This window comes from Eublepharis macularius, chromosome 8, assembly GCF_028583425.1.
Source record: "Eublepharis macularius isolate TG4126 chromosome 8, MPM_Emac_v1.0, whole genome shotgun sequence".
Classification (NCBI taxonomy): Eukaryota; Metazoa; Chordata; class Lepidosauria; order Squamata; family Eublepharidae; genus Eublepharis; species Eublepharis macularius.
In genome coordinates, this window is record NC_072797.1 from 30,648,600 (window position 1) to 30,668,251 (window position 19,652).

Genomic DNA, 19,652 nt, shown 5'->3' on the forward strand with positions numbered 1-19,652 from the left:
ACTTAAAGACAACCATTACCTCTGAATTTTATTACCTCTGAATTTTATTCAGAATTTAGATTTCTGATTGGGACACAGGTTAAAGCTATCATCAACATGAAACAAGCCGCTGGAATCCACAAACTATCAACTGTTCTCTAGGAATGAGAAAACTGTGTAACCGACTTGTAAGCAAAAAGGGGGCATGGATCAGGATAGCCCCCAGGCTCAAATAGCTATATCGTCCTTGAGTCCACATTAAAAGAGCACAATCTAAGGAAAAACTGCCCAACTCGACTAAACAAGAAATTAGACCATATACCAGTACCCTGTACAAACCTTCTCCTACTCTGTAATTGTAGGCAGGCCAGAGCCACTTTCTGTGGATATCCACCCAAAGATTAGGAAGGATTAATCTACAGAACTGAAGGGGATTTTTCTACTTATTTCACAGCGAAAGAAATCTTAACTGTACCCTGAAGATACAGAAAAACATTTCTTTCCTTAATATGGATCCTTGTAATCAAGAATCTTGAATTACCATTACAAAATTATTGTTGCCATAAAAATATGAAACTTACTACTGTTTAAAATAATGCAAAATGCAGGTTGCACATCAACAACAGCTAATATAAACATATAATATAAACCAGGGGTCCTGAAAAGCAAAAATAAGGACTGTATAAAGCATAGTGATTTCACAAAATCCCAAAGATTAGTACTTAGGCACAAGTAACCCTTCTGTGAATAGGACTCTACATAAATAAAGTACAGAGAGCTAGTTTTCACTAAGGAGATGAACCCATTTATGGGCTGCACTTATGGATTTATATGGAACTTTCTAATATATATGCAGAGCATCATATGAGCCTCCATCTGAGATCACTAGCCCAAACATGGCCTTATTGGTGCCTTCCTCCACATTGCCGTGGATGTTGAGCAACAGAGAAGTTCCTAGAAAACTTCAATGATTGTAAATCTCCATATTGTAGACACTACTATTAGGAAACAGTGAGGAAGACCTTGACATCCTGCTTTCTCACAGTTGTCTGTTGCCGATGCTGTTTTTGTACTATGCTTTTTTTATTCATTTGCATCAACACTTTTCCTACATGTTTAACTCATGAGTTCTGACTTTGCAGGATATTAAATATATATATATATATATATATATATATATATATATATATATATATATATATATATATATATTGTTGTCTCAGGACCAGTTTTCAACTGGTGTATTTTTCAAATGGACTGATGTGGCATGAAAGAGTTTACTATCAAACTACAAAGTAAAGCAGTATCAGCTTTAAAAATGCAAGCCCCGTCTCTTTGTCCCCACCCCCACCCCCATCTTTCTCCACACCTTTCTTGCTATCAAATTGATCACACTACTCAGTCAGAGGCACATGCCGGGTCATACCAATGGTCTATCGGACAGCTTTGTCTATTATGACTGGCCGTGGCTCTCCATGTTCCACACTATCTATTACCAAATAATTTTCATTGAAGATGATGGAGATCGAACCTGGGAACTCCAGCATGCAAACTGAATGCTCTGCCACCGAGCCAGATCCCCTCCTCTCATCATATGACAGACCTTATCCAATCAGAAATGGAACCTTTTTATAGACAGCCCAGAGACTTCATTTCATGTAAAATATTTCATGTAAAAATAATTCCCTTTAAAGGAATAAACCAAAGACCACTTCCTTTATATTCCCCATATATATGAGAAACTTTACTGTGGGGCAGAACAAAAAGCAGCAACAATGGGTCTTCTCTTTGTCTTGTCCTTCTCTGCTGCCATTTTTTTCCTTGGAATGCACAGAGGTAAGTGTTGCATTAGCCTGATGCCTTTTCCCCCACTATCTGCCTCCATAGATTTAGTGTGCAGAGTAGAATGAAATGACTGGGCAACCCAAGCTATTGTATGTTTTTTGGATTGACCTTCATCCATCATCTACAAGGAGCTCATGTAACAAACATTGAGTTATTCTGTTCTGCTTTCACAACAAAGGTATGTTAAGTATGTGAGGTTAAAAGCTAATGACTTGCATCTGATTACCAAATGGTAAATGAAGAGGGATTAGAAAAACCCTGTTGCTAAACTAAAATACTCTGTCCACAGTATAATACGTTCTCAGACATGCATTAGTGTTGTGTGTGTTGAACAAAGAGTAGGAATAAAAATATAGTTAAAAATCTCCAATATGAATTTATCTCCAAGATCAATAAAAATCGAAAAAGGCATACAGCAAGGATGTGTCACTCATGTACCGTTCTTAGGAAACCAACCACTACCGATGCTTTTATATGCTGATTACTTAGTTCTCCTCAGTTGAACTTTGGTTGGCTTGAAGAATGATTATGAACGATTTCTGTATCTTTTGTACTCAAGAGTTGTTGACAATTAATTTTGCCAAAACAATGATCTTGAGATTTTCTAAGTCAAAATATTTGAAGGAACACCCCTGGCAAATTTACAGAGAAACTATTGAAGAAGTTAGTTCAAATATCTCATTGTGATGTTTAATTATGACTTAACCTGAAATTCCCATATAAAATTTGTTATAAGAAAGACCCAAACAACGTTAACCATTCTCAAGAAATTCTTTTCTTCTAAAGGTGGTCAACTAGTCGCGCTTTTGCTAAAGTTATATAAAGCCATAATTCTCCCCAAATTGCTCTATGCCACTCCGATCTGGGTCAACAGACCACTGGATCCTCTTGATAAGCTCCAACAAAGTTTCCTTTGTAAGACCCTTTCTCTTCCTCCCAGTGTATCTTCAGCCATGGTGCAGCTAGAACTCGGACTCCCTCAAATTTCAACATTAGCATGGTCTCATGCTATCAAGTTCAGATTGTCACTCTGTGAATCTAACACTCTACCATCTTTACTGCAAGTAGTACAGCTGACTCCTTGTTGGAAACTTGGCTTTACCTATTGATTCAAAGCTTGCTATATTAAACCTAAGCTTAAATCATAGGAATTCACTGGAAAAATCTCTGCTAAATGTACAAAACCAATTATTTGAAAAAGATTGGGCCATGCTAAAATTCAAAGCTGACTGGAAACGCTCCCCTATTTATTTTCATTTACCCTATCATAAAATGTTCCAACTAGCTAAATATTTCTTTTACTTAACAGTTCCAAAACATCGACACTTTCTTGTTACTTAAATGCAATGTTTTACCTTCTGCCAAGATGAAGGGCTGTTTTAGTAGAATTTCCCCTGAGAAATGTTATTGTACTCATTGTAAGGATCATGTTGATTCGATTGTCTATATCCTTTTTAGCTGCCCCCATTACAATTCACTTCACAACCAATATATCATTCCCTGGACTGTACATCTACAGAATATTTCTGAACAACAGAAACCAAAAATTTTTCTATCAGGCAAGATAAAAAAGCGTACATGTGATCTCACCATATTTATCTATGGAGCTATAAATACTTTAACATATGGCTTGTAGGCTGTTATGTTAGAGGAAAAGGACTACAAAAATGTAGCCACAAAGCAAATGGTAAAAGTGCTAGACGTTTTTTTAAAAAAACAAGCATAACAGTCTTTGCCTGGTGCTGACATTGGCTGCTTCCACACACGTTGGATAATGCACTTTCAATTCTCTTTAGTAATCATTTGGAACTGGGTTTTCATGTGTGAAACACAAAATCCACTTCTAATGGATAACTAAAGTGCATTGAAAGTGCATTATTCAACGTGTGTGGAAACGGCTATTGCCAGGTTCCAGGCCAGAGCATAGGACACTTTACCAGAGTGTAGAGGGGCAGACAGGAAGGTTATTTCCAACAGAGTAGCCTAAATCAAAGTCAAAAGCACAGAATCCAGCCCAAGGGTCAATCCAAAAAGCAAGGTCAGGCACGCCAGGAGTCATTCATAGCCTAGTTCGAGGATTAGGCAATAGCGGGGTCAAGGTCAGTCCAAGGAGTAACTAATCTCTGTGTGTGCGTATTTCATATAATTATTTCTAAATGAGGGATAGAGAGAGATTTACTGCATTTTTTATTTATAATGTTTATAGTTTAAGTTTACCTTCCTCAAGAACACAAGATAGGATTGCATGTACTTTCTCTGCTGCAGGACTTCTGAGTATATGCAGGAATATGCTCCTGGTGGTACACAGAGAGTATTAAGCATGTTTAGTTGTATGCCTGTAGATCCTATTCGGACATCCAAAGCAACATTTTGAAGTCAAGGCAGTATGCATTTTTAATGTACTTTTCTGTGTGCATATATCTGCCTCTTTAAACCTCTTGCCCAGCTGGAATCTCCTGTACTGGAATTGACTGATAAACCTGCAGCCCAGGGGTATATATAACATACTTCACTTGGCTTCTTTCTGTTAAGGTTACTGTGCGGATATCGCTGGAGGGAAAGAGTCAGTTCCACATTTAAGACCCTATATGGCGGCTTTATTTCGAGGAAATAGTTTCCAATGTGGAGGAACTTTGATCAGAAGTAACTGGGTGCTAACAGCAGCTCATTGTGAACTGTAAGTTGGGAGATACATTTCTGATTTAGTCATAATTCTGTCTGGGATCACTTCTCAAGACTCTTTAGATGCTTCGGTATTTGGGTGACATTTTGGGTTGTTTTAGCAAGGGGAGGGGAAGCAAAGGTGGAAATAGTAGGAGCAGGAGGGCAGGAGTGTTGGGATGGGGGCCAATGGAAAAGGGGCTGTGGCTTAATACTAGAGCATCTGAAGAAGGTCCCAGGTTCAATCCCCAGCAACTCTAGTAAAAAGGAACAGGTGGTTAGTTATATGAACGACCTGTATCTGAGAATCTGGAGAGCAGTTGGCAGTCAGAGTAGACAGTACTGAACTTAATAGAACATGGGTCTGATACAATATGATTCCTCCTTCACCTGAAGTCTTCATGGTTACACATGTATATACATTATTTGACTTCTTCTATTATTGTTCAACCCTCAGTGATTCACTGGTGAATGCATGAATTACCAGCGCTGAAAAGCACTCTATTTGAGTTGATCTAAAACCTGTTATCTACCCTGTTGGAACAGGAATGGCTCTCTCTCATACTTGGAAGTCAATGCTTTATGTTGTATCTACTATTTATTATTTTATATACATCATTTATTCCCCGTGTTTCTCCCCAATGGGGCACAAAGTGGCTTACATCATTCTCCACTCCTTCTTTTTTATCCTTACAACAACCCTGTGAGGTAGGCTAGGCTGCGAGTGTGTGACTGGCCCAATATCACCCAACGAGCTTCCATGGGAGAGTGAGCATTCAAACCTGGGCCTGCCAGATCTTAGTCTGAGGGCAAAGCTACAAGTGATGAATGACACCTGAACGGCTAGTGTATTTCTCCCTGTTCACTTGCACTCCACTCAATCCACTTGCCGTTCAAGTGTCATTCATCACTTGTAGCTTGGCCCTGACTCTCTAATCACTACACTGTGCTGGCTCCCCAGGACTAATTTTGTAGTCCTGAGATAACGAGCTTCATTACAACAGGAGCACGACAGTTGAGGAACGCAATAACATTTTGCCTTGGTTTGGAGATCACTGTGGTCACTTGATCAACACTGCAATCCTATGCAGAGTAACTCCATCCTACCCCCCAGTAGCTTTAACTAGGAATTAGGTGTGTGCATGTCACAAAGTATCAAGTTAATTCCATATCAGAAAGAGCATGGCTATTCTTTTTGCTAAAGATCAGAGTATCATTATTGTATCAGAAAGATATTTTGGGGAAATTTTCTATAATATCAGATATCTTCTCATTTCCCCATAGGAAATAATGGGGAGGACAGCCAATGTAATGGGGGGGGGGACTTTTCCTCAAACAAATGTACAAAACAATAGCAATACTCCTAAAATTAAGTGCAAATAATAATAATTCCTTTTCCAAAATTACAATATGGAATTAAAACATACCCTCCATTTTTTTTGGAGGGGAGGTTAATAACGTGCAGTAGTTAGACTGTTGGACTAGCACCTGGGAGACCCAAGTTCGATTCCCCATTCTACCATGGAAGCTTTCTGGGTGGCCTTGGCCCAGGTACATGCTTTCATCCTAACCTACCTCATAGCTTCTCCTCTTAAGGCACTGTCACCTCTACAGTAGTCCCCAAAGGACAGCCACTTACCACTTGCAGTTTACTTTCTGTAAACAAAGAAGTACCTAGAGTTGGAAAAATCTACAAATCTATATCTTTTTTGAATGGGAGCAAGTTTTTATCTCCAAACCATTTGATATATACTGCAGTGAATAACATCCCATGAGTTTTTAAATACATCATTGCTCCAGGAAAGCCTTTTAAAATGCTCTGTAGAGGTACAGCTCTTCTCGACAACCAGATGACCCTTCCAACCCCCCAAATATATTAAAACCGCCATTGAGAGATATGGTCTTGGGGGCCGCAAATAACCCAAGTACTACAAATTTAAAATTATTAATTTTAGATGTGTTATATGTTTTAGATGCTGTCCTTTAACAGTCATATAAGCATATTAGTTTTCATTAAATTACATCTGTTCAAATTCAAAACCTACTTTTGTGTTTTCCATTGGCTTGGAGTAGATATACCCCAAATGTAGTATATGTAGGGGGAGTTAACAAGGATGTTTGAAGGTCAATTGGAATGGAGGAGAAAAGCAGAGAAGAGAAGGTTCCCTTTTTTCCTAACCCTGACTAAGAAACTGAAGGAAGTCATGTCTCTCACTTCACTTGCTCTGAAAGGCCAGAACTGAGGAGTGGCAAGCTGATCTTCAGGAAGCCCAACATTCTAGGGGAGTAGATGTGAATGCTAAGAGCTGATAATGTTGCCTGTCTGAGAAAAGACCTTTCCAAGTCCACATGCTGGTAGGTGGGCTGGAAAGGAGCTCCTGGGCCACAAGAGACAATCCAGGCTATGCCATCTCTTTCCAAGGTTGGTATCAGGTGACACATAGGCCTCCAGCTCTGCCTGATCTTCCCTCCTGCACTTCACATTCCTGCTGGTGCCACTTGCCTGCCCAAAAGCTTGCAACCAAATGGCCAGATCAGAAATGGCAAGGGGGGGGCAAAACAATAACGTAACAATAATCACTTCCTGCTTTGGTTTTTACCAACTGCTCAAGCATGGTATAGGTGGAGTTCCAGCATGTGGTCACATCACTGATCAGGTGGCGCTCTGGCATGCTGACTAGTGCTTCCCTCTCATGCCTTCACATTGCATGAGATTTAACCAGTGTTATTTATGATGCAATAGCCAATATTTCCCAATTTTACTGGGACTGGATATATCAGAATTGGAAACTATCTTGAGTACTTTTAACAGTACTAGATACTGACAATCTGATCCAATACTGGAAATTGAATTGGGTCAGAAAAATCTGATTGTACACCTCTAACAGGAATAATTGTGCTCAGGATTGCACTGTAACGCACTTAAGTAAATGTACCAGGTGTGGATATTCATACCAGAGTTAGTGCAGATATTTTATCAACTAGCAAGCTCCCACAGGCAAACTACTCAAGTGATGTATGTAATATCTGCTGCAGACTCATGAAAGATAGCAGCAATTATTTTCATTATTTTAAAAATTATGAGGTACATTTTTCTAATTTCAGAAATACCCATCTAAATCTTTTGCTTGTCTTTGCTTCTGATATTAGTTTAAACTAGAGATGGGCACGAACAGAAAAAAAACAAACATATTGTTCGTTGCCATCCATAAACAGGTTCTCACGAACAACCACGAACATGGCCCTGTTCACAAACATGTTCGTGGGTGGCTGTTCATAGGGGCCAGCAGGCTCTCCTCCAGCCATCATCCAAGTCAAGATCCCTACTGCACCACTCCCAGAAACATGACCTGAGCAGGCACCAGGAAAGGTACCAATAATAAATAATAGCTTGGCCCCAGAGCCTGGCAGCAGCCCTAGAACTTGAAGGGGTAGATCCTTACTGCACCACTCCCAAAAACCTTACCTGAGCAGGCAGCAAGAAAGGTACCAATAATAAATAATAACTTGACCCAGAGCCTGGCAGCAGCCCTGGAAATTGAAGGGGTAGATCCCTATCCCACACAAAGAAAATTCAAGCTCCAATGCACTCTCTCTATCAAAATGCCAACAGCGGCTGCCTCTCCCTCTCCAAAGCTGGAGCTGGGAGCCCCCTCCCCCCTGCTCTTTGTTCCCTTTTAACAAATTTGGAGTTCCACACTTGAAAGGAAGACCTGCCTATCAAGCTAAATTGGGCCTAGATTGGGGTTTCCAGGGCAACAGCAGGAGTTCAGACAGAGTTCAGACAATCTCTGCCTAAGTTGCCAAGGGGATTGATTGCAGGTGCCAGACTGTTTGGTTTGACGAACAGCAAGGAACAGCAACAAATGAGGCTTGCAACTATCACCTGTTCATTTAGAATGGGGCCTCACGAACAGCTTGTTCATGAACAACAGATTGGGCTGTCCGTGGCCTTTTTTTGTTCGTATAGTTGTTCATGCCCATCTCTAGTTTAAACATGCAAACATAAGGAGAAAATCTATTTTAAAGTAATATAATGTGACATAGGACCCTTTTCCACTTATCCCTGGCTCCACATGCCCTTCCTAGGACACATGGAGGCAGAGAAAAGGGGCAAAAAGCCCCTAACCTCCATTTCACAACACTCCCTTGCAGCTCTGAATGAATGAGTGCTGTTTAAGGGGAGTTCCCCCAATGTATATCTGGCTGAGAGTCCAGTAGTGCATCCACGACTCAGTACGTGTCAGTCATACTGTATATTTTGGCCCACAGGCAACCATCTAGATATGTCCCTGAACACAGTAAGCACTGTCTATATGTTTCTTGCCAAACAAGCTGCTTCTCCAACATACGAGGCATTCGCTGTCTCGGCCTAGAAAATGAGTAACACTTTACTGTGCTATACCTATATCAATAATGCTACATTTCTCAACCAGGGAGGAAACACTGAGCTACCAGGCCTATTGTGAATGTTCAGTTATATGCAGAGAAGAAAGAAAATGTAGACCAAAGATGATGTAAAGGCAAAACTCAAAATACAATAAAACTTCATACTAACACAGAAAGCTTATCACAAACAAAGTATCATTACACACCCCAAGCGTGCTTTGGTCAATACATGTTTACTCTTTAAAAGGAATCTATTTTTATCTTTCCAGAAAGAGGGGAGACGAAGTTGTCCTTGGCGCTCATTCACTATCTAACCCACGTGAGAAAGGAAAACAGACGTTTCGAATTATTCAGGCATTTCCTCACAGAAATTATAACCAGGAAACAATTGCGAATGACATTATGCTTTTGAAGGTGCATTTTAAGACTGAACGTGGATGTCTGGGTTAGGGGGGGCGGGAATATAAAATCTTGGGCTGGATTCAGACAGATTCTCTGCCAGAAGGGGGGACCCCTTTTGACCACTCAAACAAAGCAATGGTAGCGATATCATGGGACCTGTTGGGATGAAAGCCGCACAGGATAAGGACTGTGGTAAGGAGAAGAACTGGGGAAGACTGAGTAGAAAACATTGTCTTATCTGACACACTGTGTATTTCTCATCACAAATGTAGGATACTTTCCCTCTGAAAAGTTTATGAGAGAGAACTTAATTCAAATATGATTGAAAATGTTACAAACTCTGAGTGAAAGAAGCGCTCAGAGGCAGATCTTCCCTACTTTCCTATTCCCTCAGCATCTCCCTGGGTATTCCCAAAAAGCCGATGCTAATGGCTTTTAATGGATAGAGTGTCTTCTTCAACACAAGGCGCCCACATCATGAAGGGCAATAATAAGGAGGGAGTTGGAGAATCTGAGAGGATTTTCCACCACTTGGTTTACTCTAGTAGAAGTGAGCTTTTGTTTTTGCTGTTGTTTTTGTTTCCCAATACAAGCCCCATTTTCCCCAACCAGTTCTCAGGACAGTAGAGTGAATACATATGGGATTTAAGTGTGTGTGTGGGGGGGTGGTAACCAAAGAGGATGAGACAAAATATAAAATTAAATATAACTCCAAACGATGTGCAACTATAAAACATTATTCAGACAAAAAGAAATACAAAGGTGCAGTTAAAAACAATAAAAGTGTGGTTCAGCTTATTAGTACCATACAGTTGTATATTCAAATGAACAATTTCCAAATATACAGCTATTATTGTACACTTATCTCCATATATATAGAACCAGAACGAAATACATTTTGGCCCAAAGGCCTTCCTCAGTGGTATAGTTTCATGCACCCCATAAACATAACTAATGGATACAAAATGTCATGGGAAACAAAGCTAATTTGAAGTATAGAATTTGTTTAACATATTGTCAATTACATTACTCACACAAAGATATTATACAATTGTGCAGTAAATATATTCCAATCTTATCATGAACAAACTTAGTCCGGTTTGAAGCAAAAGCTATTTTGCTTTAATTTTAACTGTAATTTGTTGTAATCTGAATTTTACGAACAACAATTGCAACAACTACTACTGTTGTTACACTATGGTTATAGGCCGTTTTCACACAGCTATTCATTCTGTAAATTTATCGCCAGGAATTGATTTTAGTGTTCTTGCTACTCACACGCATTCTCCCAACCCGTATTGAATACATGCGCTTCCAGAAGTTCACATTATAGGAAGCAGCACTAGAGGGGGCGGGCAAAGCGTGTCACAACACGCGCAAGCACATTCCTGCCTATCTTTGCCTTTTAAAAAAAAAATAGCAGAGTTTTCTATGTATTGTCAAAGGCTTTCACGGCCGGAGAACGATGGCTGTTGTGGGTTTTCCGGGCTGTATTGCCGTGGTCTTGGCATTGTAGTTCCTGACGTTTCGCCAGCAGCTGTGGCTGGCATCTTCAGAGGTGTAGCACCAAAAGACAGAGATCTCTCAGTGTCACAGTGTGGAAAAGATGTAGGTCATTTGTATCTACTCAGGAGGGGTGGGGTTGAGCTGAGTCATCCTGTAAGAGTTTCCCAGGGTGTGGAATGCTAATGGCGGGAGGCTTCACTGTATCCTGAGGAGGTTCTTTTGCATATGGATTGGTACTTGATGTGCTAATCTTCTCTGCAGGGCTATTGCATTCTATCCCCGACAATAGCCCTGCAGAGAAGATTAGCACATCAAGTACCAATCCATATGCCTCCTCAGGATACAGTGAAGCCTCCCTCCATTAGCATTCCACACCCTGGGAAACTCTTACAGGATGACTCAGCTCAACCCCACCCCTCCTGAGTAGATACAAATGACCTGCCAACACCTTTTCCACACTGTGACACTGAGAGATCTCTGTCTTTTGGTGTTACACCTCTGAAGATGCCAGCCACAGCTGCTGGCGAAACGTCAGGAACTACAATGCCAAGACCATGGCAATACAGCTCGGAAAACCCACAACAGCCAGCAGAGTTTTCTGTTATATCGCTCATTCGTGCTACCAAACTCACGCTATCATGACCCCTAGGAACATGATAGGCAGATGCAGTCTCCCGCCAAAGAAAAGCTGAAAACATTGGTTGAAGCCAGTTTTCACCAAATTTGAACAGCTTTTAATATCCATGGTGGATAGACTGAGTCCTGTGGAACCCCAAAGGACAAGTGACACCCTGATAACAACTGGTTTCCAACAGCAACACTTTGAGGCTGGTCTGTACGAAATATCATCATAGTCGTCTATGTGGCAATCTCAGGTGACAGTCAAATTGAAGGAAAAGAGATTGAAAAGATAACAAAATATCAAGAAATATCAAAATCAGCATCTCTGGGAAAAATATGCAGTAGTTATTCCAGTAGTGATAGAAATGCTAGATGCAATTCCAAAAGGACTCATTAAACATCTAAGCGATATCAACATAGACAGGATAAGAACTGGACAAATTGCAAACAGCCCCACTACTAGGAGTGTGCCACAATCTAAGGTGACACCTCACTGACTCTTTGATTCTATGAAGGACCAAAAAATCCCAGCCCAAACAGCTGATGGACTGTGATAGCATCACATAATAATTTCTCTCCATTCAGCTGTCCATCTGTCTGTGGCAGTTATAACACATCAGAAAATGAAGCTAAGAGTCTCAGGATTGGCTGCCACTGTCAAGATGAACTTGGGTGTTACAGTGCCAAGAGTGAATGGAATTGGATAGTGCTGGTCTGGATTATCATCTGAACACTCCCTCCTCCCCTGCTGCTATTTCCAAAAGTTCCTAAACTTTTCTGTTGGTGGCAGGTATAACTCATCAGACAGTAAAGCTACAAGTCTCAGAACTGGCCACCAGATTCTGCATGATTGTAAAGAGGTGCAGTGCCAAAAATTAATGGAATCAGAACCTCCTGGCCCACCTTAGTTCCATCCACTCACACACACACACACACACACCATGCTATTTGCAATGGCACCTAAACTTGTCTGCTTGTGACAGGCATAACTCTGCAGAGAGCTACATGTTTCAAATATGGATCCCAGCTTCAGGATATGATGGGCTTGCAGTGCCAAAAATGACAACTTGCAATGGAAACGAAGGGTTAGGCAACAGCGAAAGGCATGGTAGAAAATATCTTCTCTTTCAGAAATCAAAGGGTAGGTTAACAACTTCCATGACCTATCAGAGCCTGTGTGACAAAGTGGTTACGGTGTCTGAATAGGATCTAAAAGGCCCAGGTTCACATGGAAGTAGCAAGAGTAGCGTGTGAGTAGCGAGAACACTACAATCGATTCCTGGCGATAAATTTGCAGGATGAACAGCCGTGTGACTTTGGGCCAATCACATCCTCTCGTCTAACATACCTCACAGGATTATTGTGAGGATAAAATGGAGAACAGAACAATGTGAACAGCTTTGGATCCCCATTGGAGAGAAAGATTTGTCATAATTATAATTTTGGCTACAGTTAACAAACGGTTGTCATTGCTTCATCCAGTATTGCTACAACTCTTTTGGTAGGAAGCAAAAGCGTCCATTCATTATGCTAACTGCCATTAAATATTGCAAGTGCCACAAGCTATGGAGCTGGCAAACAGAGCGGCAGCCACACCTCTAGTATCTCAAATGTTAGAGAAGAAGCTCCTAGTGATAATAATAAAAGAAAGCAATGTGCAATTTCTTTGACTACGAAAAGGCAGGCTTTCAGGCTTTCTTCCTCTGCCAGTCACTGCCACCTCCAGGAAAGCGAGAACCATTTGTTCAGAAATACCACTCTCACAGTGGATATTTCAAGCATAACAACTTAAACCATGAATCAGAAGCAACTGTAAAATAGAAAGAGGGAAGGAGCAAAATTTAAAGGGGCAGTATCCTCAATAGTGCTTTGCCAGTAAAAGCTGAGGGAACAGCAGTCAGTCCTAAGCAGAGATAACACCCTTCTGATCCCATTGAAGTCAACACGCTCAGAAAGGAGTGACTTCTTTTGGCGTTTTGCTGTGAATTCGGACTGTTCCAAGGTGTTTAAACACCATGGTGTTTAAATCCTTCATGGACTGGGACCTGCATACCTGCGGGACCACCTCTTCCATTATGTCTCCTGCAGGGCGTTGCGCTCTGCAGACAAGCAACTCCTGGTGGTCCCCGGCCCGAAGGACATCCTTCTGGCCTCAACCAGCGCTGGGGCTTTTTCTGCCCTGGCCCCAGCCTGGGGGAACGCTCTCCCGCTGGAGATCCGGGCCCTGCAGGGCCTGTTACAGTTCTTCAGGGCCTGTAGAACGGAGATGTTCTGCTGGGCCTTTGGCTGAGTGCCAGCGGGTGTCCCCCTTCTGCCACCTAAGACCACCACTTTTTCTGGGACTGCCCTCGGCCATGTGCTGTGCCTATATATATGCCCATATACAGACTCCCAACTATTTATTTAAATAGCCTGCGCCTGGACTATTTTGATAATTATCCTAAATTTTATAGTTTTATGATAAATTCGCTGTATTTCATGAATGTTGTTAGCCACCCTGAGCCCATTTGTGGGGAGGGTGGGGTATAAATAAATAAATAAACACTAGAATAGCTAACGTAAAAGCAACCAATATCTGGGACTGCCCTTTCTTAGCAAACAACCACAGTTGCTTTTTCTTATTTCTTCAGCTTAATAAAAGTGCAACTATCAATCAATATGTGAAAACCGTCCGGCTTCCCAGAACTCACAAAGATGTTAAAGCAAGAACACAGTGTCTAGTGGCTGGATGGGGAGCAACATTACAAGCAAAGATGTCTAATACGCTGAGGGAAACTCATGTTACTATCTTGGCCAGAGGCATTTGCACAAGGCATTATAATCGTGGCATGGTAACAACTAACAATCTATGTGCTGCAATAACAAAGCAAAGGAAAGGTACATGTCCGGTAAGTGTATTTATTTACCGATCCTGTTCACCTGCAGGTTTAAGATTATGGTTAGGATGAACCAGTTAAAGAATTTCTGCAGAGATTTCAATGGGTTTAGACTGCCCAGGAACTCTGCAGAGAATCCCACTCATTCATCAGCCAGTTAGCCTTTCCATGACCTATTGCCATGATCTACTATCTCCTCTAAATTACTAGCTTTCATTTATTCAAAAAAGTATTTGTCCCTTTCCTTTGTAGAGATATATCTTCTCAATGAAAAGGACCTTGGGCTTGGAGCCACATAGGTTTCTGCCCATGTAGCACAATTTTCCCTCTCTCCCCCTTCCCACCAGTGGCAGCCTTAAAAACCTTTTAAAATTCCCCTTTCTAGGAAGGGGAAGCCTGGGAATAAGGTTTGGAGAGCATTTGGTGCAGCTACAGAAGTGGGAGAGGACAGGTGGGGAAATCACGCGCCGTGGTTACCAGTCTTGTGATCAGCAAAATGCTAGTCCGGATCCAAGACTTATTTTTTACAAATTAAATCTGGAAATTTAGAGGAGATAGTAGATCATGGCAGTAGATCATTATAACATTACTGCCATGTAGCAATCTAGCAATTGTCATTTTTTTAAAGGCTCTCCAAAGCTCTTAGGTGGGCAAACTGCCTTAGGGTCTAGCCAGGGTGAGAATGGAACTACTTAGATGTGCAGGCACATATCAGGTCCTGCAAGGTTCTCTGGGAAGTATAAATAAAAAAAAACAGTCATTTGATGTGATTCTCAGATGGGGAGAATCACAACTGGAGGGACTCTCTCTCTCTCTCTCTCTCTCTCTCTCTCTCTCTCTCTCTCTCTCTCTCTCTCTCTCTCTCTCTCTCTCTCTTTCAAAAATCTTCTTGGAGCTCGAGATGGGGGGGAATGATGTAACAGGAGGCAGGGAAAAAGCCAAGTTTTTTTGTGCATGAGAGAGAATCCCTGTCCCTCCCATTGTTCTTTTCCTGGCGGGCAATCAAATTGCGGATTTTTCTCTTTCTTTTGGCTTTTCCCTTGCCTCCTGTTATATTCCCCCCTCCTCCACTGTCTCTGAAATCCTGAAGGAAAACCAAACCGAGTGGATTTTTGAAAGCAAGAATCTCTCCAGTCGAGCGGCTGTTCTTTGTAAGAAAATCCACTCAGCTTGATTTTCCTTCAGGAGCTCAGATACCGGGGTGGGGGGGCAGGAAAAAAGCCGAGAGAGAAAATACGTGATGTGATTTCCCACTGGAATTCTCTCTCACATGTACAAAACCTTGGGTTTTTTCCTGCTTCCTCTTACATTGTTTCTACCACCCCATTCCGAGCTCCCAGAAGATTTTTGAAAGAGAGAGAGAGAGAGAGTCCCTCCAGTTGTGTTTCTCCCTGACTGAGAATCACATTGAGCGGCTGGGTTTTTTTAAAGATTATCCCTCCCAGGTAAGCTTGCTAGACCCAGCACGTGCAGAACATGTGTCTGGCGTCTCATGTAGTTTGGCCCTGGAACTTTGGGCAGCAAAGGGCATTGAATCAACACTTGACTGAATAGTTTGGGAGAAGGGACTTCCACTTAAGTGTGCTGATTGCAAAAACTGGCCCTTAGTATATATTACCTTGAACTTTAATCAGAACCAGAAACAATGAATCTTGTAGCACTGCTAGTAGTGGATGGATGTTTGAATGCACATACAAAACTATGGCCTTATCTCTAATAGTGTACTGTGGAGGGAAACAGTTGTCAATATGGTTCTGTGCGCACATTAGTGTTCACGAACCACAATGTTAATTCATTTTCAGCCAGCACAGAAATAATGTTTTATTAGTTTTTAAAATTACTTTCTGACTTAACAATTTTGTAATAATCTTTTCAGCTATTCAAAATGTATTCAGTGAATCACTACAACACTTTAGAAAGTCATGGCAGTGCTGTATTCCATTGCACTGATTCAGTGAAAACCTTTTAGTAAATCATTACATGAAAAATCTTCATTTTCTCCAACTTTCCTTATTGTTGTGATAATCTGATTGAAGATCATGTTACATCTTTGGTGGGTTCTAAACTCAAGTGTCTGTCTTTCTTTTTTGAAGGGTGACTCTGGTGGACCTTTGATATGCAGAGGAATACAAAGAGGCATCACTTCTTTTGGCCCGGAGGGAAAGTGTGCTGTTCCTGGTACAGCAGATGTCTATACTCGTCTCACAAAGGGATATCTCCTCTGGATTAATAATATTATACGGGAGTGACCTAAGTTGATCACTTACTTTATGCTTTGCTTTCTTGAACTAGTTATGTAGCATCTTCTTAAAAATCTGCTTCTTTTATTTATGGTCATCTCATTGTTACCAGAATTGGTCTCCTTGTGAGTAAGAGTTTGTGGGGGAATTAGCAGGCAAGGAAGACAGATATGTGGGAGGCTGGTAACTACGGGATCTTGTTCACCTATGTTTATGAGGTCCCTTCCAAAATAGCAAACAAGGCTGATGCTTAAGCTCAAATAACAGTCTTTTATTAGAAGGGAGAAATGCATGCACACACAGGAATACATAGTAAAATGGTTACACACAGAGAGAGTCCTAGGAAACTAGCCAGAAGTTAGAATAGAGGGAGGGGAACAAGTATATCAACCTATCCTGAAGAGTAGTCCAGTCCATGGGGAAGAGGGCAGCTTCAAACACCAGTGTTCTTGGCCAGGAGAGCAAGAGGCTTAGGGAGCCTTAAGGAAACAGTTTTTGGATCCAGTAAGCGTGTACAGAGAGAGAGAGAGAGGCTTAGGGAAGCAACCCTAAGGGAGCAGCCTGGAAGCTTCCACACTTTGAACTGAGCCAGGGCACTACTCTTATAGGGTAAAACGTGCCCTGAGGTGGGGTAGCCCACCTAGCTGTTAAAACAAAGACTCCAACGGTCAGTTCCTGGGATTGATTGGTAGCTGCCAGGGCATGTGAAAGCAAATGCAAAATTTGTTCTAGCACTGCACAAAGGGATAGTTTGTTAATGAAGTCCACCGGAGCTAAGTTGATGAATTTAGTTGGGGAATGTACCTTCCCAGGAATGAATTATAAATACTTATGAATGCTAATTAATTTGCTCCTCAGTCATGGACAGGAGATCTCATCACAGAAGGAGGGAAAGGAACGTGTTAAGTTGGCAGACACTATGAGACCTTTGTTGCGCTGAATTCCTTTAGGGGCTGAGGAGACTGCAAATCCAATCACCACTGATCACTCTGCATTCCTATGTGGCATTGCATTCATTCCTGGGTTTCCCGGGTGGGACTCAGCAACTGTTAGCTGGAATTCCTCTGGCTGCAATACAAGCTGCCATTTTAAATCCAGAGGCCTTGTGAATTTATATCACAGGTAGCCATGTTAAAATGGCTATTAAAGATGGCGGCGGCCGGGCCAACTGCTTACATCAGTGCCAACTTTCACAACTATGTTCCATTTTCATAGACGCATAAAGGTACATGAAAAATAAAGTGTCTCACTATAATCTAGGAAAGCAGAATATTCATTTCATTGTCTCTGAAATTTTCTATAGCCCTTGCACAAAGGAGTTCATCATGACTTATAAAAACCTTGTATACTCAGGATTAGACTAAAAAATTTACCCTAGAAAAGTCATCAGGCTCTATTTGGACCAAAAGTTGCAAAACCACTTCATACAATGCAAGACTTTTTTTTACCCATTTCAGTGGAGTTTAAAGTTGTACACCATAAAGCCAGTTGCCTTATATGTATAAACACAAGCAGGCCATTTGATGTCAATCAGTTATGACATGTTCAAAGTCATTATTTACAGAAACAATTGAAGGATTTTGTTTTTCCCCATAACTTACCACAATACTAGGCTTTCTGTGACTCAGACAGGACAGGAACATATGAGCCATGTAGTGTGCAATCCTAAGCAAGTTATAGCCACCTCACCCATACTGAGTTCAATGAATTGAGTCATTTTTTTAAGGGGCTGAACAGGGCAATGTTCCTTTTCATTTCTCCCTCTTACCCACAGCATCTTATCAGTGACATTTTTTCTCAGTTGGAAAAAAATAGATAAGCATATAATCTTTTGACAAGCATTGATATTTGGTAGCAGAACTGTTAAAATATTTATCTTCACAACTGAATGATGCAACAAAAAATAATACTTGATTCCCTAATGAAGTCCAGAACTACTTCTGCAAGTGGGATTCCCACATTATTTAATGAGTTTTGGACTTATAAATATGGGGGGGGGCTGATTAATTGGATTCTCATTTTTTAAAAGCTGTCCGCACAGCCTGTTCAGAACTGGAGCCAGTATTCCTTGCTATGAAAGGCTGGGTGATGGCTATGTTGCCATACACCTCAGCTAGGTTGTGACTTGACTATTGGTCAACTTGGGGCTCTGGAAGACAGGAAAATTAGTAATATTAATGGATTAGATAGGGATTAAACTTGTAAATCAAACAGGAGAAAAAGAGCAGGTCCACAAATTAATGTCCTGAAATGGAATTTCAGTAAAACCCAAGGTCCTGAAGTTAAAGTTTGATTGGCCTCTGTTGCTACCTTGGAATGCAAAGAATATGCTGGTTTCAGACATATAGTACTGTTGGTTTATGTAGCCTCCCCTCCAAGTGTGAGGCCCACAGTAATTGCCCCATTTGAGATCCTAAATGTGAAGCATCTTAATCCCTGTTCCTTTTATTGTATTGTGCTATATTGCTTAAATTATTAAAAGACAAGAAAGCTTATCCCTGAGACAATCTACAAAACTTGCCTTAAAGAAATTCTGTTTGTATTGAATTTTATTATGACAAAATGCTATTCTTACCAAAATCTAAATCATTACAATTTAAGCTTTGCCCTCCGGTCTTGTCATTTTAACCTTTGCCTTGCGGTCATATCATCTTGTTCTACACTTTATAATAAATGCATATGCATCACAAAACTTTGTCAGTTTTCTGTGTTTCACAACTTTATGAGGGGCTCTTCCTGTTGCACAGAAGAACATAAGAAGAGCTGTGCTGGTAATGTCTCCTTATGATCTATATTTTGGATCAAAGGAAAAATTAAAAGATTTCTAGTCTCAGAAAAAACTGCTTTCAAAAGTCATATGATACACAGTGTCCATAATACCTACACCACAATAACATGCTCTATCAAAGTATGGTAATCTACAGTACCTCTCTTGTAAAACTCTAGATGGTAAGGCATTTAGGTCTTACTCTTTTAATAGCCATCTGTGCAAATGACAAAATTCAATTACTCATTGAGTGAAGTACTACTTTTCATCCATTCCAAATCAATTGGCCATCAATCGATTTTCTCCCTTCCCCATAATACAGTTATCTGATGAAAACCGAAATTCTAGTATTATGGGAAAGGGAGA

At 40.9% G+C, this 19,652-nt stretch overlaps 1 protein-coding gene across 1 annotated transcript; it reads left to right on the plus strand.

The window, feature by feature from the left end:
• The first annotated feature begins 1,745 nt into the window (after positions 1–1,745).
• Positions 1,746–19,179, plus strand: LOC129334714 (granzyme A-like). The gene is made up of 5 exons (XM_054986979.1): positions 1,746–1,815; positions 4,357–4,501; positions 9,144–9,288; positions 14,034–14,291; positions 16,373–19,179. The coding sequence occupies exons 1-5, from the start codon at positions 1,755–1,757 to the stop codon at positions 16,526–16,528; spliced, it is 765 nt and encodes a 254-aa protein (XP_054842954.1). The 5' UTR covers positions 1,746–1,754; the 3' UTR covers positions 16,529–19,179.
• Positions 19,180–19,652: the final 473 nt, after the last annotated feature.